At 55.5% G+C, this 21,528-nt stretch overlaps 2 protein-coding genes across 3 annotated transcripts; one reads left to right on the top strand and one right to left on the bottom strand.

Annotated features, from left to right (window-relative positions):
- The first annotated feature begins 189 nt into the window (after nucleotides 1-189).
- On the top strand, nucleotides 190-12,435 carry LOC118667989 (inter-alpha-trypsin inhibitor heavy chain H3-like). 2 transcript variants are annotated; one of them, XM_036331939.1, is made up of 21 exons: nucleotides 190-234; nucleotides 348-514; nucleotides 594-698; nucleotides 966-1,128; nucleotides 1,668-1,781; nucleotides 2,846-2,971; nucleotides 3,274-3,390; nucleotides 3,841-4,009; nucleotides 4,582-4,707; nucleotides 5,009-5,190; nucleotides 6,348-6,533; nucleotides 6,686-6,825; nucleotides 7,452-7,606; nucleotides 8,278-8,292; nucleotides 9,320-9,343; nucleotides 9,584-9,619; nucleotides 9,753-9,866; nucleotides 10,353-10,557; nucleotides 11,239-11,408; nucleotides 11,582-11,693; nucleotides 11,990-12,435. In XM_036331939.1, the coding sequence occupies exons 1-21, from the start codon at nucleotides 205-207 to the stop codon at nucleotides 12,117-12,119; spliced, it is 2,586 nt and encodes an 861-aa protein (XP_036187832.1). In that variant the 5' UTR covers nucleotides 190-204; the 3' UTR covers nucleotides 12,120-12,435. The 2 variants fall into 2 exon arrangements, with proteins under 2 accessions (XP_036187832.1, XP_036187831.1); XM_036331938.1 differs by having other exon boundaries at nucleotides 7,452-7,615.
- Nucleotides 12,436-15,052: 2,617 nt separating this feature from the next.
- Nucleotides 15,053-21,522, bottom strand: LOC118667988 (inter-alpha-trypsin inhibitor heavy chain H4-like). Its single transcript, XM_036331937.1, has 12 exons — nucleotides 21,447-21,522; nucleotides 21,036-21,190; nucleotides 20,681-20,695; nucleotides 20,389-20,442; nucleotides 19,830-19,967; nucleotides 19,289-19,318; nucleotides 19,041-19,067; nucleotides 18,834-18,953; nucleotides 17,918-18,092; nucleotides 16,098-16,252; nucleotides 15,879-15,975; nucleotides 15,053-15,440 (listed from the first exon to the last, which is right to left on the bottom strand). Exons 1-12 carry the CDS (start codon nucleotides 21,494-21,496, stop codon nucleotides 15,371-15,373), a joined length of 1,086 nt encoding a protein of 361 aa, XP_036187830.1. The 5' UTR covers nucleotides 21,497-21,522; the 3' UTR covers nucleotides 15,053-15,370.
- Between the last annotated feature and the right edge of the window lie 6 nt (nucleotides 21,523-21,528).

Below are 21,528 nucleotides of genomic sequence, written 5' to 3'. Positions count from 1 at the left end.
GCAATGAGGGAGGCTGAGCTAAGGAACCTGTGGGGCCCAGTGAACAGGGAGAAACACAGGCTGAATCAGACAAGGCCTCTGCCCGCCAAGAAGCCCCTGGTCTCCGAGGGGAGAGAGGTGCTCAGGAAGGCCAATGCATGCCAGGGGCACCAGGACTGCCCAGGCGCCCATCATCAGGACAGAGGTGGCCAACTGAGCAGGGGGATGGAGGAGGCCACCAGGCTTCCCACACAGGTGACTGGGGTGCTTCCCAGGCAGGGCCTTGGGAAGAAGAGTGGCCAGGTTAGAAGACCTCTTTCCCAGGGCCCGGGTTCCTCAACCACTGATCACCATCCCGTCTCCCACAGAAGGCTGATGACATTGAGGTCTACAGTACCAAGGTCAGCTGCAAGGTGACCTCCCGCTTTGCTCACAATGTTGTCACCACGAGGGCCGTCAACCGCGCAGATGCCGCCAAGGAGGTTTCCTTTGACGTGGAGCTGCCCAAGACCGCTTTCATCACCAACTTCACGCTGTGGGTGTCCCCATGGCTGCTTGCTCTGGGCTCTGGAGGGGAGTCTGGCCCAGCATGAGCCCCAACTCTTTCCCTGCAGGACCATCGACGGTGTTACCTACCCTGGTAATGTCAAGGAGAAGGAAGTTGCCAAGAAGCAGTATGAAAAGGCTGTGTCCCAGGGCAAGACAGCTGGATTGGTCAAGTAAGTACGGACCCCAGGCCTGGGGGAGAATGTCTGGTCTGTAAGGGATGCAAGCAACAATGGCAGCAGTTATTATCATCATTATTATTATTATTATTATTGCAAAATGTGTCTGTAATTCTCACCACATTATCCCATTTTGATGTTGAGGTAAATGAGGCTTAGAGTGAGTAGGTGTCTCCCCCAAGGGGCTGACATGAACCCAAGGCTCAGGGTGGGTGGGGCTGTGCAGTCTGTGGGGCAGTCGCTGTCTGGCATCCCATTCAGGGCCTCTGGGCGGAAGTTGGAGAAATTCACGGTGTCAGTCAATGTGGCTGCGGGCAGCAAGGTCACGTTTGAGCTGACCTACGAAGAGCTGCTGAAGAGGAACAAGGGCAAGTACGAGATGTATCTTAAGGTCCAGCCCAAACAACTGGTCAAGGACTTTGAGGTAATCAAACACCCCTGCAGGCCCTGCTGAAACTGTGGGCACACGAGGGGCGGTTGGGGAAGGGCCCATGGAGTGGAGCTCGGAGCAAGGTCAAGGACACAGAAGTCCAGGCCTCACCACTTGGTTGAGGAAGCTCGGGGGAACTCCAATGGCTCTGGCCATAGCAACTGGGCCAAGGGGAGGAGGAGGGTGGGCTGGACTCACCCAGATCTTTGGATGCTGGACCCTTGGGGCAACATCACAAAGTGTCTCTGTGCTGGTAACTGGTTATAATGGGACTCTAACTATATCAGATCTGAAATGATTTCATGGTGGAAATTGGATACCACCTGGCAGCCATTGGAGAGCTTTGGGGTTAGAGTACCATTGAAGAGCCATTTTGTTCATTTTCTTGGTGGGAGACACCAGGTGTGGCTGTCACAGACTTGTCCTAGAAGCTGGTCCCTGCACCACCACTGACCCATCCCTTTGGGCCCTGTCCTAGAGGTTGGCCTCTGTACTGTCACTGAGTAACATCTCCTTATCTTTGGACATTGCAGATCGAGGTAGATATCTTCGAGCCCCAGGGCATTAGCATGCTGGATGCTCAGGCCTCATTCATCACCAATGACCTCCTGGGAAGCGCCCTCAGCAAGTCCTTCTCAGGGAAAAAGGTGCTATAGATGCCTCTCAGGCCTGGGGGGCAGGGGGAGGAACCCAGACCCTAGCAGGACCAGTCTGAGCCCTAGGGCTTGGGTGATGCTCGTGAGGGTGTGTCTATCTGCTGCCATCACCTTATCCCTGGCCACCTGGTCAGGAGTGGGGATGCTGGCGGCAGGGGGCTGCTTGCTGAGGATGACCCGCCTGAGGAAGTGACATGCCCCAGAGCCCTTCCCCAACCCCTCATCCTGTCCGCCAGTTTCAGCAGGGCCAGTAGGGCTGCTTGATTACCTCAAAGTGCTTGGCCAGTTGCTTGGGCTGGAACTGGTATGAGTGTGGGGGGACCACTTATAAAGCCCAGTGTCATTCTACCTTGGGAGGTAGGCAGGACAGGTGACTGCCCCTGTTTTACAGATAAGGAGACTGAGGCCAGAGGGAGTCAATTAGATCTGCTGACTTCACATTGAGGGGGTGGAAGTTGAAAGGGAACTTTACTCTTGGTGAAAGTGGCTGACTCTGATCCCCAAAGCCCTACTATTCCAGGGTCTTGCTGACCGTGAGCTGTGGATGCATGCATGTTTACACGAAGAGCAAACCTAAGTCACTCAGGACTTGTAGGGCGAGGCCCAAGGAGCACACACTCAGAGGGCTGCTAGCTTCTGCAGGGCAGTGCCCGCTCCCACCTCCCTGCTTTGCTTCCTTTCCCCTCCTCCTCCTCTTGGCACCAACACATACCACCCAACATGAAGCTCCTTTTCACGGTGCACAGCTCCCCTCCCTAAGTAGCTTCTCAGTGCTGAAGGCCAAGTAGGCTGAACACAGGGACTTTGTTGAACAGGGAAAGACAAAGGCTGCATCAGATAAAGCCACTATCCTCCAAGTTGCCCCTGACCTCTGAGGAGAGAGCAGTGTTCAGGAAGTCCAGTGTATGCTGGGTGGTGGCAGGACAGCCGGGTGCCCACCTCTGGGCTTCTCCCTAGGAGGGCTGTGCCTTGGCCCCCAAGACACCCATGGGCTGAGGGCTGCAGTGGGCAGTGCCTTTACAAGCTGAGCAAGACCCCCCTTGTCCCTCCCTCAGGGCCATGTGTCCTTCAAGCCCAGCTTGGACCAACAGCGTTCATGCCCAACCTGTGGAGACACCCTCCTCAACGGAGACTTCATCATAACCTACGATGTGAACAGAGAGTCTCCAGCCAACGTGCAGGTACCTCCCTACTGGCTTCATCAGGCTGGTGGATTCCGCATCACAGTGGAGTGTGGGCTGGGGGGTTGGAGGAGAGGGGCTGCAGCTGCATCTAGCGCCATCACCCTGGATACTCGGTCCAAGGCCACCTTTCCTGCAAGGCATGGGGGTGGCGGGCAGACCAGAACCTGTGTGGCACACTCAGGAAGGTGGGAACTGACATCGTCTTCTCGCCCTGCTAACTGTCAGCTTTTATTTGCAAGATTAGCCACCCTGTGGTTGCTTCATGGACATGACCTCTAGTCTCTCTCTCCCCTCTCCAGATAGTCAATGGCTACTTTGTGCACTTCTTTGCACCTCAAGGCCTTCCTGTGGTGCCTAAGAATGTGGTCTTCGTGATTGATATCAGCGGCTCCATGTATGGCCGGAAAATAGAGCAGGTACTGTCTTCTGTGCAAGTGGGGGTATTTTTTAAAAATCCTCACCCAACGGTATGTTTATAAATTTATAGAGCGAGGGGAAGGCATGGGGAAAGAAACATCGATGTGAGAGAGAAACAAATCGGTAGCCTCCTGTAGGTGCACCAACTTGTTATTGAACCTGCAACCTAGGTATTTGCCTGACCAGAACTCAAACCTACAACCTCTTGGTGTACAGGAAAACACTCCACCAATGAGCCACCCAGGATGGGTGACAGTTTTGTTTTAAGTGGACAAAGCTGATGTTTCCAGTGAAAGAGGGGGAAGGAGAATAGGATAAAAAAGGCAGCAATGGCCACTCCCATTGTTGCAGGCCACAGGGGGCCCCACTGCCAGCCCAGCTGTGAAGAAAGCAGGCTGTCTGTGGCTCCCTCTCCCAGCTTCTTGTCTGCCTGTCTTTCTCTTTCCCAGACAAGGGATGCCCTCCTCAAAATCCTGGAGGATATAAAAGAGGAGGACTACCTGAATTTCATCCTGTTCGATTCCGATGTGACCACTTGGAAAGACACTTTAGTTCAAGCCACTCCTGAGAACATCCAGGAGGCCAGGGAGTTTGTGAAGAACATTAGAGATCGAGGAAGTAAGAACAGAGGGGAGAGCAACGTTCTCACTGCCCTCCCTCTGCCTGAGCAGCCTGTTTCCCTCCTCCCTGGGGCACAGGCTTTGCTGGCCAGGCCAGCAGACCCTGGCTGGGGGGAGAGATGGGAGTGGGGTGGGGTCCTCAGGCTTGATCTCAGGGTCTAAGAAAACCCATCTGCCTGCTTCTAATCCATGATGCGGGTGCACCCCAACTCCCAGCAAGATCAGGCCACAGAGAACCTTTACTGTTGGTCATTTCTTACAGAAAATCACAAGTGATGTCTGTACTGCTCCCCTGTCCTCCCAGTGAAGGGCCAGGAGTCCATCTGACTGTTTCCCAAATTGTTTTTACCATCACCATGTGCTTCTATTCCTACAGCAACCCTGAGAGACAGTTTGAACCCCATTTGAAAGGTTAAATCATTCATTCTTCACTCACTAGTCAGTATTTACTGAGTATCACCACGTACTGGCAGACAGAGTCCTTGGGCACATGAGCAGGGCCAATGTCCCAACCCCTCCTCCACGATGGTCCCCTGAGGGCCTCCTCCCATGGTGTTCTCTGTGTGCCAGTGACCAACATCAACGACGGGCTGCTGACAGGCATCAGCATGCTGAACAAGGCCCGGGAGGAGCACACAGTGCCAGAGAGGAGCACCTCCATTGTCATCATGCTGACGGATGGGGACGCCAATGTTGGTGAGGCAGACGACCGTGGCTCTAAATCAGAACCCCATTGCCTGGCTGCTGCTCCAGGCTCTGTAGCCCGCTTGCTGCAAGACCTTGGGCAGCTCTCCCCAGGGCTCCTACGGACTGTGAGCCCCTTGAGGGCAGGGACCTGCCTCCCCCTGCCAGGGCTCCCCACCCTCTGGCCTGACAAAGGCTCCTGACCATGACGCCTCCCGCGCTGCATGTGCAGGAGTCAGATCTCTTCAGACAGAGCGGGTCCAGACAGTTGTCTGGGTGGTGGCTAGAGTGTGAGCACCCCTTTATCCTGCAGGTGAAAGCAGACCCGCTAAAATACAGGAGAACGTGCTGAGTGCCATTGGAGGCAGGTTCCCCTTATATAACTTGGGCTTTGGCAACAATCTGAATTATAACTTCCTGGAAAGCTTGGCCCTGGAGAACGATGGGTTCGCCCGGCGCATTTATGAGGATTCCGATGCCAACTTGCAGCTGCAGGTATGCCTTGTCTTGCACCCCTCCAGGAATGAGGGGCTCACTCCTTCCTCAGGGAGCTGTGCCATCGGGTGGTCATTTCAATAATTAGAAAGAACTTCCACTTAAGTTGAAATCTACCTCTGGTTCTTACCCATCATTAATGGTTCTAGCTTCGTCATCGGGCTGCACAGAAGGGGTTCCTCCATAGGCTTGCCACAGCACATATAGGACATCGCTTAAATATGCATTTCTGGGGGGAAAAAAGTAATTTTTAGTGTAAGTCTGCCCTAAAGATGGCATAGGACACGGCATTAGTTTGCTGGGGCTGCCAGGGCAAAGTGCTACAAACTGGGGGGCTTACAGCAGAAATGTACTGTCTCACAGTCCTGGAGGCTGGACGTCCAAGATCAAGGTGTCAACAGGGTTGGTTCCTTGTGAGGGCCCCGAGGGGGATCTGCCAGGCCTCTCTCCCTGTCTCTTCACATCCTCTCCCCTGTGTGTGTCTGTCCCTTTTCATAAGGACACCAGGCACATTGCACTGGGGTCCATCCCAAGACCTCATTTTGAATTGGTCATCTCTAAAGACCTTGTGTCCAAACAAGGCCACATCTTGAGGGCCTGGGGGTAAGGAATTTAACCTACATATTTGGGTATTTGGGGGCACACAACTCAGCCCATAACAGACATACTTATAATAAAAATCAACTTATCTGACATTCCAACCTAACTGCATGGCCTGTACTTTCATTTGCTAAATCTGGCAACACCAACCCTTCCTGGCCCAGGTGCCTATATCTCCGCCTCCCCCGAGGACCCCTGGGCCTCCATCCCCACCTGCTTCCACCCTACACCTTCTCTAGGCAGCCTTTCCTCCTGTCCTCTCCTCCTTCCCTTCATTTTTATAAACATTTCTTGAGTTCTTTCTCTGTGCAATAATGCTTGTATTTTTCTGAGTGCATGGGGTAGGGTGGGGCAGGGTGGGGTTGGAGTACCAGAGGGGGTTCCCACACACTGAAGGGCACAGCCAGGCCCATGTAGAAGTGGAGGTCAGGTTGGGCTCAGCCCAGCCTGTGGGACTCAACAACTTCAGAGGCGTCAGTGAGAACCCTCCCACACACCTCTCCGTGCCCGCCTGCCCTGGTGGCCTGAGATGACCAAGTCCCCTCTGTGGACTCCAGGGCTTCTATGAGGAGGTGGCCAACCCGTTGCTGACCTCAGTGGAGGTGGAGTACCCTGAAAACGCTATCCTGGACCTGACCCGGAACACTTACCAGCACTTCTATGATGGCTCTGAGATTGTGGTGGCTGGGCGCCTGGTGGACGAGGACATGAACAACTTTAAGGCAGATGTGAAGGGCCACGGGGTAAGCTGGGCTGGGCCTGGATATGGGTTGGGGATGGGGGATCAAGCACTGATGGAGCCTGACAGTCCAGCAGTGGCAGCCCCTGAACCGGGCCCACCTGGCTTCAGACCTCCATTCCTTGTGCTTCTCACCTTGTCCCATCCCTGCCCCAGGCACTCACTGACCTGACCTTCACGGAAGAGGTGGACTTGAAGGAGATGGAGAAGGCCCTGCAGGAGCAGGACTACATTTTCGGGAGCTACATCGAGCGGCTCTGGGCCTACCTCACCATTGAGCAGCTGCTGGACAAACGGTGACCCAGGACCACCCCTCACAGAGCCGGGCCCACACTGGGCCCTGGCACTGCCCCAGCCTCTCCCTGTGCCTGCCCCTGGCAGGCTCTGCTCTGCGGGTGCCTAAGAGGAAGATGACTGGGCCACACCCAGGAGGTGCACACCAGGCACATGCCCAGCTGGCCTGCCCTCTTTTCTCCCCAGTCCATCAGAATGTTGTCCAGGTCAGAGCCCAGCCTGACATCCGGGGACAGCGATGGAGAGCGATGCCCTGAGTCCCCAGAGGGCAGAACCGGGGCCCATTGGAGAGACATGTTAGCCTCCTTTTAAGAGGGACTAGCCTGTGATGCCCCTGGTGCAGGGCCTGGCACCTGCTGAGCACTCACCAGGAGTGGCTGTTGCAGTGGCCATTGCAAGCCCCTTATATGTTATAGCTGGGGAGACGGAGGCCCCTCAGAGAGGAAGCACAGCCTTTCCATCTGTCCCAGGGAGCTGGTGAACCAGTATTTTCTGAGCTCTAGCAGGCTCCACCCTGGGCACAGAGGGTTCTGGGCTGCCCCTGGGGCTCCTGGCCTGGTGCTGGGAGTCAATGTAGGGCAGGGAGCTGAGCTCCAGGCTGACCCTCTCGCCACGCCCCTCCCTACAGCAAGAATGCCCATGGAAGTGAGAAGGAGAACCTCACTGCCCAGGCCCTGGACCTGTCCCTCAAGTACCACTTTGTGACTCCACTGACCTCCATGGTGGTGACCAAGCCTGAGGACAGTGACAACCAGATGGCTATTGCTGACAAGCCTGGCGAAGGTGGACACGGGGAGTGAAGGCCAGAACTGAGAGGCCTATCTCTTCAACTGGGGCCTCGGGGGTCCTGAGAGGAGTGGGCCAGGCTGGGGAGACCCAGCCTCACTGAAGAGGAGCAGGCCCAGGGGCACTGAAGGAAAGCTGGCCCAGCGCTGGGGAGCATGTGTGGAGGGAGTGAAGCCAGCAGCATGGACAGTGGGGGGTGGGGTGATCAGGAGCCTCTGAGACTCTAAAGGGATATGAGTACAGGAGTGAGGACCCTGCCCAGGGTCTCTTCCGGGAGAGGGACTTAGGCTGCAACGTGGAAGGGCTCAGTTAGACAGGAAGAAGCACACCCAGCCTTAAAGCTAATCCCTGAGCACTCGCCTGGGGATGGCCAGAGGAAGAGGCTCTGAGAGTGGAGGCTGGGACCAGGCCTGCTCCCATACCCCAAGAGAGGAGTCCTGAGTATCCCACAACTGGCCACATAGGCTGGCGGGGGGAGGGGGGGGCGCATCAGGGTGATGGGAGGCAAAGAGCAGGTCCAGGCCAGGAGCTTCCTGTTCTGGGAGCACAGCTGGCTGCTGGGAGGCCCACAGCTTGGGGCTGGCTGGACAGGCAGCATATTGATCACATTGGCCCAGAACCCAGAAGTCTGTGGCTTCTAACACATTTCTCCCCTTCTTCCCTCACAGGGCCAGAGGAATCAGGTGAGCTGCAGCCAGCAGCTGGGTGGGGTCTGGGGAGGGAGACAAGAGAGACCCCAGGAGGCCTTTCCAAGCTCGCCTGGGCTCAGGTCCCTGCTCTGCTGCCCACGCATGAGCAACTTTGGGCCAGGCTCTCCCCTCTCTGAGCTCCAGGGCTCTTGTCCATTGAGTGGAGGTGGCTTCCTCTGCCCAAGGAGGGACAGTCAGTAGGAGAGTATTATGTGGCCTGCAAAAGGAGCATGTTCCACATCAGGCATCACAGTCGATGAGTCCAGGGCTACCCTCTGATTAAGGTTCTCATTTTACTGTGAGGAAACTGAGGCACAGAGGTTAGGTCTGTGTGCGCAAGGACTCCGTCCTCAGGTGGCTGAGCCAGGGATTTGGCCCAGGCAGACTTGTTGCAGTGCCTGAGCTAAAATCCACAGCATCCTGTGTCTCTCTCATCATAAAATTGGAGCCTCACCCCTCACAAGCCCATCTCCACCAGGCAGAGCTACCCCAGCCCCTGACTGCCTCACCTCCATCAATACAGGTTGTTCTATCCAGCTTTCCCCTTAGAACAACCCTGAACATCACCCGTGTGTACGTGCATATGGGGTGTTTGTGTGTGTGTGTGTGTGTGTGTGTGTGTGTGTGTGTGTGTGTGTGTGTGTTACTACCAAAGACAGCTGTAAGCCTCATCACACCCCAACAAGGGATGGGGCAGGATTTCAAGAGTGGCGGGCAGGATCTGCTGTGAGCATTACTCATGACAGACAAGCTGACCATCTGATGGCTTGCATTTTAGCCATATCAGAGTGCCATACCCTTGGCCTTAAAATTGCACCATATCACCGCCAGTCCTAGAAAGAAGTTCCCGGGCATGCCCCCATTTCTATACCTAAGCTAAGGCTCACATCCCCACCCTCTGTCTGTCAGTGCTGGGTTTCACTGTGCACTAGTAGCCCCCAGACAGGTAAAAGGCACAGGTGTTGGGAACAGGGCACCCAAGGCCCCCAGCTCACGACTGCCCTTTGCCTTCTTTTTTCAGTGACTGCCGCCATAGCTTACCAGAGTGAGTAAACACCGCGACCACAGTCCCCTGCCCCAGCATAGCCCTGACATCCCCCTGAGTCTTCCTAAATCTGCTCCCTGGGGCAGGCAGATGGTTGGGTCCTGAGGAGATGGGGGTGGGTGGGTGTTGAGAGCATTAGGAAGCAGGAAGGGGAGGGGTATGAACCAAACTCTGGGTGGTGTCTGGTGCCTCCCCAGGCCTGCTTGTTTAGTTCAGCCCTCTCTCCCTTTGTGTCCACAGCCAGCTACCAGCCTCCTTCTTCACCCTACTATTATGGTGAGTTCCCTGGCTCCTCCGGGGGCAAGCCTCAGGGCACAGGGCCCAGTGCCTCCTGCCTGCCTAGGAGTCCATCCCACAGAGGCCAGAGGGTGAGGCCCCAGGATCAGCCTTTTCTCTGGTGTGCCCTCAGTGGACGGAGACCCCCACTTCATCATCCAAGTCCGAGGGAAAAAGGATGCCATCTGCTTCAACATTGATGAAGAGCCAGGCACAGTGCTGCGCCTCATTCAGGACCCCATTACAGGTGGGGGCTGCAGGGTGGGGCTGGGGCCAAGGGTCTTCCTGGGAAGGCCTGGAGACCCCCAGGGTGGGCTCATGGACCAGGTCCTCACTCTGCTCATAATGCTCCCATCTTTACACGCTGGAGAGGGCTGCCCAGAACCACAGGCTAGCCAAGTTCCCCAGGGGCCAGTGTGTTGGGGAGATGGTTAGAGTTAAGGGCAGCCTGGCCCTGCAGGCAGGACTCAGCCTATAGCTGGGGAATCATTTTTCTCTGAACAATAATACTTCCTGGCCCAGGCAAAGAGACAGGTCTACACTGAGGTCCTCAGACACCAGCATGACCCAGAGTGTCTAGGAGCAGATGGGGTTAACTGGGAAGTTCTGGTCTCTTCTGGGGACCCTCACTCTGATACCTCACAGCAAGTCTGGCTGAGGAGAAAGGCACATCCTTAACGGCTAGCTGATCAGAAGATCTCGCTGGTCTCTTACTGCCCCTTGCCCCTGGCAGGCTTAACAGTAAATGGGCAGATCATTGGTGACCAGGGAAACAGCTCTAACTCTAAGAACAGAAAGACTTACCTTGGCAAAGTGGGCATTGTCAATTCTCCGATGGACTTGCGGATTGAGGTGACCACAGAGAAGATTACCCTGCACAATGGGGCTGCACAGAGTACTTTCAGCTGGCTGGACACAGTCACGGTCACCTCGGAAAGGTAAGGTGCCATACCGGGACTCCATAGAAGGAGGCTTGAAGGATTTGTAGAAATCTGAGGACAGAAGATCCATACGGGGTTACAGGGAAGACTGGTGGCCTCAGAGTTCAGCCCCTGCCCCGGGGGAGGGTGACCATGGTAGACCTGAGCCAACCCCTAGGGCCCCTGTGAGAACCAGAATTGGTAGCTGGACAGTTCATAGGGCTGACCTTGAGGGAAGGGCTATATGGACCCAAGGATCAGGTAGGCATGGCAATCTGGTAACAGCAAGAATCCTATTTGCATCTCCACTGGCTGAATTCATTAGTTCCCAAGCTGGTCAGCCTCTCCTATGTCTTTAGATTACTCAGATCCTGGTAGGCAGAGCTGGAGTATTACTCCCACTGAGGCTCAGAAATGGGGTAGAACCTGCCCAGGAATCTAGTGGCTGAGCTGGGACTAGATCCCAGGCCTCCGGATGCCGAGGACAGCCCCTTTCCTGCTTAAGGAGGAGCAAGAATGTATTCAGGGGAGGTATAGTCGGCACGCATGACATGTCTTTCCTCCACACCCCTGAGATAGTTTCTGGAGTTGTGTGTTCTCAGGTGCCATGCACAGGGAGGGCTCTGCCAAGATGTCCTTGATTCAGATGCCTGGTGTCACGGCCACTGTGCCCCTGGCTACCCTCCTCTTCTCCCCTAGGTTCTCTGTGAAGATCAACAGGGAGGCTACGGTGGTCTCCTTTGGAAAAGGGATTACCTTTAAGGTGATTCTGCACCAGGTGTGGAAGAAACATCACATCCACCTTCACTTTCTGGGCTTCTACGTGCTGGACAGTGACAAGATGTCAACAAAGTCACACGGGCTGCTGGGTATGGAATGTTCAAGCTTCAGGCTGTTCAGGGCAGAGGGAAAAGCCATGTGAAAGGCCATCCTAGCCCGGCACACAGCACCCCCTCAGCCTTTGCCTTAACCCTGGAAGGCCAGTGGCCATGCTACGTGGGGCGATGGCAGGGGCTGACAGAGTAAATGTTTTTCTTCCCAGGACAATTCTTCCGCCCCCTTGCTTTTCAAGTGTCTGACCTCAACCCAGGCAATGACCCCTCCAAGATACATGCCACAATGCTGGTGAAGAAACATCGGCTGGCAGTCACCAGGTGCGGGGACCCACCTGACATCCTCACCCTGCCCCCTAACAAGCCAGGAGGAAAGAGCCCTCTGTGCCCACACACATTGGTCCAGCAGGCTTTGTCTTCCGTGGGGTTCCCTCATTTCCCTCTGGGGTCTTGGCCTCCTCGAAGCCCCTCTGAATCAGGGAAAGGCCAAACTCAGTCCCCTAGAAGGAGTAACCATGCAACCTCATTCTTGGCCAGAGAATTATGGAATTGGCAAGGTCACACCCTTTTTCAACCTTGGTCCATGAGCGTACCAGCCATCTCTCTTCCTTCTCCAGGGGCTACCAGAAAGACTACAGGAAGGACGTCCATAATGGCACACAGGTGGGCTGCTGGTTCGTCCACAACAACGGCCAAGGGGTGATTGATGGGGTCCACAGCGACTACATCGTCTCTGACCTGTTCTGAGTGGCTGGCCCAGCTCGCCTGGCATCTGGAGCAGGGGCACAGAGCCAGGCCTGAGGGAGGGCTGTGACAATAGAGGACACGGTGGAAACCAGACCGCTGCCAGCCTGTGCATGCCTCTCTCAGGCCTTGCTCTGGGGAACACCAGCTGGGACCTGAGGCAGCTCAAAGGAAGGACTGGCTCCTGGGAAGGCAACATCCTGGGCCTCCCCAGCAATGCGGCTGAAGGACAGGGCTGGTTGGCATCACAGTTTGGCAAGTCAAGTGCATGATGAAAAAAATAAAATAAAAAATTGACTCTGGAGCAAAGAGTCTCTGAGAAGCTGGGAAGGGCTGAGTGCATTTCAGAGGTCAAAAGGGTCATGAGGGAAGTCTGGTCCCTGTTCAGGAGTTCCTGTCGGCCCCTTCGGGCCTGGAGGTCCTTCTGTGACTCAGAAGCAGAGTGTCCTCCAGGGCTGGCACAGCCTGCAGTGGATTGTAGATGCCATACATCAACCCACCCACCCACCCTCTGTCCATCCATCCATCCATCCACCAACCACCCATTTGTTCATCAGATAAACCCAACATTCTGGGCTAGAATCTTGGGGCACACAGCTTTGTGAACCAGGTCCTGTGAGCTTGGGTGCCGCAAATTTACCTTCAGTTGGGCTGGGGATGCTTGGGATCCTCCAATCATACCTCACAAAGTCCTGAGAGCCTCTCCCACATGAATAACTCTAACTGCCCCTTCCTGGATCTCCCTGCTTCCAGAGAGAGCTTTCCACAGCAGAACCAATCATTGCTCCCTGCCTACACCCTGACAATGACATCTCCCTCCCATTGCTCTTGGGACAAAGATAAAAGTCCTTCCTGTGGCTTCTCAGCTTCATCACCTCCATGAACCAGGCATTGTCCCTTACTTTCTGGGTTCCAGACACACAGACTGCTTCCAGTTCTGCAAACATAACCCCTCCTGCCCCAGATTCTGTGCCTCTGCAGCTCTCTCTGCCTGCAGGGCTAAGAGCATGCTGGATAGAGGCTACCCCTGTGCAGGGAACAGTGGGCAGCTTTGCTCCATGGCACAGCAAGGGACACAATAAGGCCAGAGGAGGCTGGAGTCTGATTGGGAAGGAGATCAGGAATGCCAATGTGGGTGGGGATGGGATCTGGTATGGGCCACAAGGAAGTTTTCTTACCTCCCACTTCAGGGGATACTCTGGATTTCCTGGGGACACCAGACTGGGGTCCTGGAGAGGGTATGGAGAGCAGTCCAGGAGGAAACATTTATCATCAGAGGAGTCCCCCTGGCCCCAAGTGTCTAGGAGAGGTAACTTGTGGCCTGGCGCTGCTGCTCCTCTAGGGAGAGGGCCACGTGAGAGACAGCTCTAGAGTAAAGAGGGCAGGTGTTCAGGCTGGGCTGGCAAAAAGGACCCAGCCTGGGCAAGGACATCCATAAGTAGGCCAGCCCTGCCTCCCATTCAGTCCCAGGTCGGCTGAGGAGCTATGTGGCTTTAAACCAGTCATCCTGAGGTCAGTTCTCACAGCTGTGAAATGGGGAGAAAGATCCTGCCAGATGGAGGGTGTGAAGAGGCATCAAAATATGGTTTCTGTTGCTCCTAAAGTACCTGCTTTGTCCTGCCACTCAGCTAGCCGCCTAGCCTGGCAGGTTAGCAGCAAGTCAGAGGAGGCCCCAGCCCAAATCTGCCCCTCCCCCTCCCTCAACACAGTCAGGGAGGCCCTCCTTGCAGGCCAATTCCAGGCAGATTCTGTCCTCAACCCAGTCCTCTGATGGCTCCCTGGCTTTCAGGATAGAAATTGTGCTCCATGGCAAGGTGCACGAGCCAGTGCTGGCCTGGCCCTGCTTCTCCACCTCTCCAACTGGCTCCTCACCCCATGCTTCCCTTCCCCTACCCTCAACTCACTGCACAATGACCCTGAACTCAATGCACAATGTCCTGGCTCTCACCCCAGTGTCCTTGTCCTCCTTTTCTACTGGGCTGACTTCTCCTTATTTGTCAAAACTCAGCCCCAGCCACACCACTTTCCAGGAAGGTCCCCGATATTCCCCAGGTAGAACAAGGTGACTCCCTCTGGGATCCTTGCAGCACCTGGTGGTTCCTGGGTGGCAGCTGCCACATAGGCACTGTCTGTCATGGTGGCCACAGCACTCTGCCCAGGGCCTGGCCCAAGGAGGTGCTGGAAAGCACTCAGTGAACAAAACAATGAACTTCCAATTGTTCACAGAAGGCACCTGCCCTGCTGCTGGGCCAGAAAGTCACCCAGGACTCCTCTGCTGTTATACAAACCCCACAGCCCAGCGCAGGCGGTGGTGTCCCAGAGGGGTGAGCTGGGCGTGGGCCCCGTCTCTCATCTTGGTAGGTGTGTCAGAGATGGCCTCACAGAAAGGTCGAGGGAGTCCCCAAGGCGGCTCCCCTGTCTCACAGCAACAGCCTGAGACCCTGCCAGCCAACCAGGCGGATGGAGAGGCAGATGGAGTGTGCCTGTGCGTTTGGCAAACCTGCTGCTGGAGCCCCACTACGGGCCTCTCCTCTGACCCCTCCAGAAAGACTCACTCAGTAAACACCCTGTGGAGCTCAAGAGCTGGGAAAGGAGCTTTTCCCTGCTGATCTGGTTTGCTTCCTCTTAACCAGCAAATGAGCTCATTTCTGCTTTCCTCTGGCTGCGGGGAAGCTCAGAGCAAAGTTCTGAGCGGCAGCTTCCCCACGAGGGTGTCCCAGACTGAACGCTCCTCCTGCTTGGCTCTTCCCTTATTCCCATGGGTTTTGTTTAAAATATATATTTTTTAAATCCTCACCGAAGGACATGCTTGACTGATTTATTTATTCATTTGTTTAGGTATTTATTTATTTTTACACAGGGAGGAAAGGAGAGAGAAAGAGAAACATGGATGTGAGAGAGAAACATCAATGGATTGCCGCCTGCATGCGCTCCAACTGGGGATCAAAGCCACAACCCAGGTATGTGCTCTGACCTGGATCGAACCTGCAACCTTGGGGTGTACAAGGTGATGCACCAACCAACTGAGCCACCTGGGCTATAATTGTTTTTTAAGTGCGCTCTGACTGCAGGAATTGGGTAGAATCTGGGGTTGACTATCCCTGGGGCATGGATCGGAGAGGATTTAGAGCTGGGGGCTGGGTCACCTCCATGGGACAAAACCCCACAGGTGGCTGTGGTCACAGGATGACAGCCCTCTGCACACAGTGGGGTGGCATGCGGTGGGGGGGTGGGTATAACTCCTGCCATCAGAATCAGAGCTCCATAGACCAGCAGGAAATCTCTGTTCCCGGGATCCCGACTTGGTAATCCAACTTGAGTTTTCTGGGATGGAGAGACAGAGAGACAGACAGACAGACAGGTGGTTAGGAAATCTCAGGTGTGGTGGGAATAGAGGGAGAGAGCTTGGGTCGGGCAAGTGGAAGGTGGAGATTCATGGCCCCTTAGAATCCCCTCTGGCACAGGCTGACAAGCCCCAGTCTCCCAAGGGCACCCAGTTGTCCAGGGTCTAGAGCTCTGAGACTTCAAGGAGTTTACAAATGTCCCCAATTCACCTTTTGTGATCTCTGGTTGGGGTGTTTTCTGTGGGTCTGAGTTGACCATTTTTGGGGGGGTCACACTGACAGCTGGGTCAGATATGTCTAAAGCATCAACCTTTCACCCGACTATCTCTAGTTCCCAGGCACAGACAGGGGAGTGGAGGCACCCAGGGAAGAGCTCAGCCTCCTAGTCCCCACCCCTGGCCTGTTTGCGTGGAGTCACCTGGTGGCATTGAACTCAAACCCACGAGTCCACAGTGTTCGCTTGCTGTCATCTGTGGCATCTGGGGGCCCCCAGGCAACGCCCTGGTAAAAGCGGCCTGAGAGACAAAGGAAGGGTCAGGGAGGGATAAAGACACGGGGACTGGGAGACACAGGCACTGCCTGTTCCCAGGCAGAGCTGGATCTGAGGATGCCCTGAGCCAGGGTCATGGGCTCATACCAAGGAGGCCGCCGACGTGGCTGGAGAAGCGGTCAGTGTCCCGCAGGAGCAGCCGAAGCCCCTGCCCAGGGCCGTCCCAGGACAGCAGGCCGATGGTCACTCTGTCTGGGCTGCTGAGCAGCAGGAGCCCCGCCTTGTCCATGGTCATCTTGAGGCTGTGGGGAAACTAGGCTCCTGAGAGCAAGGTAGGCATGGACACACCCTCAGGGGACCCTGGCGGTTGGGGTGGGATGGGTGGGGGAATCCAGCTGTGGCCTTGAGTGGGAAGTCCATTACACATTCTCCTTAGCAACTGGGACAACGTGACGTTAATGATATCTGGTGATCCCAGCATTTATAAAACAAAATAGCGGCTCCTTCCCCTCTGTTTTCTTAGATTTCGTTCCCTTTAAATTCGTTTGATATGATTCCGGGGTATCGGACACACTCAGCCGGTGCCAGATTCTCTTCACGATCAGTGTTTAATTGTATGTTTAACATCTAGAAGGGCAAGGCTCTTCTGATTCTATGTCCATCTTTTTTACTTAAAATAATCTCTGATTTCTTACCTTTTTGGTTGTCTTGGGAATGTTTGGCTCCTTAGAGCACGTTGAACAAGACCCTGCTGGTACTCTGAGTTACCTTAATGGACCTGCACTAAGTTTACACAGGCTCCAAGGGACCCACTACAGGACGTGTGGTCTGATTTTCTTCACGGAGATCTTCTGTAGCTCGTGAAAGCGTGTGGCCCCTGTCGCCATGATTAAGAGGAGCTCTTTATTCATCTTCTGGTGCGCAAGTACTTATCAAGTAACAGGAAGCTTTAAGATCCGGTATGAAATGGGCGATTTTCAGGTGAGCCCCTCAGGTTAGCTAGGTGCTCACTCATTTGTCAGGTGGAAACCAGTCTCTACTGAGGGGCTCAGTTAGGGGCATGGACGAGGCTCTTTGTACTCAGCACCGGCTGGGACTAGGAGGGCAGTGCTCCCAGAAGGCCCAAGCCTCGGCCCTGCTCCAGGCCCCTCATGACTTGTGGACCCGCAGAGCTGCCTCTGGAAGGCTCGATGGTGAGGCAGCCCCACCCAGAAGAGGTCGCCATCCACCTCTCTTACCTGCCAGCTGCCAAGTATTTGATGGACAGTCTCTCCTCATCAGAGCTTCAGGAGTGAGCTAAGAGAGACTTTCATAACCTCCCCTGGCGGACAGTGCCTTCCAACTTCTCACTGCTGTCATCATTCCCTCACCACGGAGACAGCTGCCCTCCGGCATGCCCTGTGGGCACCATCCCTTCTAATGAGCAAAGTGCTCCCCTGCCACCTTCCCTCACTGGGTCTCCCCTTAGCCTCTAACTCAGGCTTGGAGAGATTCTCCCAGGGCATGAGTGAGGAAACTGAGGCTAAGAGGGTCTCAGCAGCCTGCCCAGGGTCACACAGGATTAGCAGCAGTGTGGCTCCAATCCACACTGTCCGCTGCACGGGACAGTGACCTTGGTTAGGTATTGCCATGCCGGGGGGCCCACATCTGGTCCCCAGAAGTGCCAGGCCACCCAGACCTGCATATGTGGTGGCCAATGAAAGGTCTGTGGGTGGATGTATGAGTATAAGGGTCAGTGCTCAGGGGCATGACCGTGCGTGAGCAGCCAGGTCTCCGGGACAACCGCTGGTGCCCCCAGAGAAAAAGAGGTATGGCTCTGCCCAACCGGTGGGGGCGGCCCACTGCAGAGGACGCATGCCCAGCCCAAGCACTTCATCCCCAAGCCTGTGGCCTCAGGCTACCGGTCAGCACTGGCAGTGGCTAAGGTAGCCTGAGAGGTCATTGCTGGTACGCCGCCTGAGGCTTACCCAGGCAACACCACGAACAGCGTCTCCTTCCATTTGTACTGAGAGCTTCTTCGCTCCCTAGTCACTACCACGTGCTCAGGGGACACGTGGACCTGCAGCTGGGGATTCTTGAAAGTCACCTCGATCCATGAGAACTGGGCCTTCTCCATCTTATACTCACCAGTCACCTCGAGACCTGAGAGAGCCGGGAGCAGAGGTCAGAGGCATGGCCCTCTGTGATTATGTCCCTGAGAACTGTCCTTCACCAACCCCCTCCTCACTGCCCTTTCCCAGCATTCCCTCACACTGGAGTCTGCTTTCCACAATCTTTTCTCTCCTCCCTTGGTTGCATTTGACTTTGGAAGCACCACAAATCCTCAGTGATGGACACTTTCAGGTGAGCACTCTGTGAAGGGTGATCGTGTCTGAAGTCCATGAACATTGATAAAGCGCATTAGTGTGCGGGGCCCTGAGCTAGGTGCCATGGCCAAGAGGGAGATGGCAAATCAGCGGTCCCCGCCCTCAGGGAGCAAACAGACTCTAGGCCTGGTGTGTGGAGGTGGGAGACGGTGTGTGAGCATCCCTGAGTGCTGTATGTCCCCACGTCTGACTTGACACCTCAGCTCAACTAGTACGACCCTTCTGGGGGGTGGGGAGCAGGTCTGGTCAGTGCACCTCCCTCCTCTTGCCTTTCATCTCCTCCAGACTCTCTATGGTCCCACTACTATCTTTCAGGGCTCTGGGCTTCTGCCAACCTCTGCCACTCACTACTAAACCCCCACTTGTCTGCCAAGGCCCAGTCACTCCTGTGTGGCCCCATGCAGCCTCATATGCCCCTCAAACAGCCCTGGCCTCCTCTTCTGGGCTTCTGCCTCTAGCTTGCTTTGGGCACTGACTGCAGCGGGTTTCTCTGGAAGGTGACTGCTCAGGGCCTCACCTTGGTCAGGGTCTGAGAGCAGGAGTAATAATGGCCCCGGGGTGCTCTTGATGTCCACACAGAGCTGGTCCATGCTCTGCCCAGGCAGAGGCAGGATGAAGGTCGGAGCCTGGATGGGGGCTGGGGCAGCAGATGCGGTTCTTGGGGCAGGTAGAACATCTGGAGGGTAGTGAAGGGAAGGGGGGCTCCGGGGGGCAGGCACCTTACCTGGTGGTGGGGCTGTTGGGCTTGTTTCTGAAAGAAAAAGTCTTTGTTTAGGCATCCCCTTCCTCGCAGTTGGGGGTAGGGGGAAACTGAAGGATGGGATAGTGTATAAATGTGGCCAGGGTTCCTTCTCCACTTCAACATTGAGAAACATGTAACAGGTTCCTAGAGATCCCCAGGGCTCTCCCATCCCAGTGTCTTCCTGCTAAAGGGCGGTCGTCCACTTCAGGGAATCTGGTCTGGGGGCGTACCTTCCATTGTTTCATCCAGGTGATCACCCACTGCAGTGGGACCGGAGGAGGAGGAAGATGTTAGTACAGGATTGGCCAGAAACGGAAAGGGAGAAGGCAGTCAGGATTCAGCGCAATCATCACGCCCTCCAGCCACCACTGCCACCTGCACCCGCCAAGCTCCAGCCCTGCGACCGCTGCCCCACATTCACCCAAATAGGAGAGCACACTTTTAGGAAAAACTGAGGAGACAGGGTCCAGCCTGGTGTTGGGCTGGGTCTGAATCCAGACTGGAGATCAGACACAGCTCATGGGGCCACTCATGGCTTTGGGAATGTTGGGAGCCTTCCCTTTCTAGAAGGTTCCATCCTGAGCCAGCCTGCAGAGTGTAATGAGTCTGGTTCAGTGAAACTAAATGACACACTGCTTCATGTCAAGCCCACAGCAAGTCTGCCTGGTCGGTGCCCAGCCCTGTGCAGGGTGCTTGCTCACATCCAGCTCTACAGGCAGGCTTACCATCCCCTTGGGTAAACGAGGCTTCCGAGGTCAGAAAGTGGCTCACCTATCCCGCCCGGTAGCCCGTGGCGATCCAGACCCAAAATATAGGATGGATAACGATAATGAGAAGGAGCAGAAAGTCCAGGTGGTCCAGATTTCCTGAAGGGCATGTCATGAACTCCAGCGTATGAGGCAAATCCAGCTTTAGAAAAGTTGACACCTGCAGTCTTGGCTCAAGCAGAGTCATGGGTCCCCACCGCCAGGGCTCTGGGACCCACCCCAGGAGAGGCATGTACAGAGGGAAGATGGCTCCCTTCCCCACACCCTCCACTCTGAGAGCCTCTCCCCCTTCAGCCAGGAGAAATTCAAAGCCGTAAAAGGAACCCTTCTTGAACTCCTCCCACCACGCTGGGATATCAGTCACTTCCAACTACCTGTCCTCTGAAGTTTCTTCTGCCACTAACAAAAGATCCAGCATAGACACACCTGAACTTGAGTCCCAGCCCTGCCACCAGCCAGGTGAGCCAAGCAAGCGACTCACCCACAGTCAGGGCAGAGCCCAGCCTGTGGCCAAGGTCAAGGTTCTGTCAATTCCCCTCCCACCACCTCTCCTCCTTTGTTACCTGCTCCTTGGGTCAATGGGTGTCCCTTGGCTCTATGTCTGAAGACATCGTGACCTGGAAATCAGAGAGACCTGGGTGTGCATCCAGCTGGATGGGGACTGTGCCCCTAGCGCCAGGACAGCCAATATCTGAACGAACAGGTGACTAAATGCACCAACGTGCTTGGGCAGACAATGCCCCCTCCTGGCAGCAGGCTGGGCTGGAGAGGCCCTGGACAGCAACTTTGTGGGACTGGGGTTGGAGGTCCTCAATCAGCCACCAACGGCAGCCTTTTACGGTATTAGGCCCTTACCTGAGGGAACCTTTCCTGGATAAAACAAAAACAGAACAGAGAGAAAGAAAGTGAGAGAGGGAGAGAGAGAGAGAGACAGACAGAGAGAGATACTATTGGGTAGTGTTGATACCTTTGAAGTCCATATTTAACCTGCTTCCCCACCCCAGCACCACAGAGCTGCAGTGCATATGGGGGGGTTGGGAGACCTGGCCTCAGTTTCCTCATCAATGAAATGGGATGCATCTCTTGGGGGTCCTGGGAGTCTGTGTGGCCAGGTTAGGGTCTTGGTCAGGATGTGGGGAAAGGGCTGGGGGGGGAGAGACTGGGTCAAAACTCTGTTGCCACAGAGCTAGGAGCCCACTGTCACACCCACCATTTTCCACGGGCTTCTCAGCAACTTGAGACTGTTCTTGGCCTTCAGGTTTGGTGACCACCATGGACGTGAGGGGGGTGACAAAGCTATAGTTGAGCGACAAGCCCAGAGCTTGCGTCTCCAGGGCCTGCTTATCGGCTTCGGATGCGGAAACCCTGCAGGTAGAGAGCATCAGAGGGCCAGCAGGTCCTGGATGCCTAGCTCCATTCTCCCTCCCTTCCAGACCCTTGGGGGTCGGGGCGGGTCCCTACTGGCAGAGTCTGGAGCTCAGACACCACTCCATGACCCCCCTCTCTCCATACCTAGAAGATGCCCAGGCCACCTGTGCTGTCCCACCCATGAGGAGCTTGGGGAGACACTGAGACCGTGTGTGGCTGCCCCAGCAGGCCCTTGGGGGTGCAGGCCACCCACATTCGCTCCAGGAGTTGGTGGATGGTCAGGTACGCCCAGAGTCTCTCCATGAAGCCGTGGAAGATGTACTTGGGCTTTTGAA

This window comes from Myotis myotis, unplaced genomic scaffold, assembly GCF_014108235.1.
Source record: "Myotis myotis isolate mMyoMyo1 unplaced genomic scaffold, mMyoMyo1.p scaffold_m19_p_13, whole genome shotgun sequence".
Lineage (NCBI taxonomy): Eukaryota > Metazoa > Chordata > Mammalia > Chiroptera > Vespertilionidae > Myotis > Myotis myotis.
This window is presented reverse-complemented; position numbering and strand designations above follow the sequence as displayed.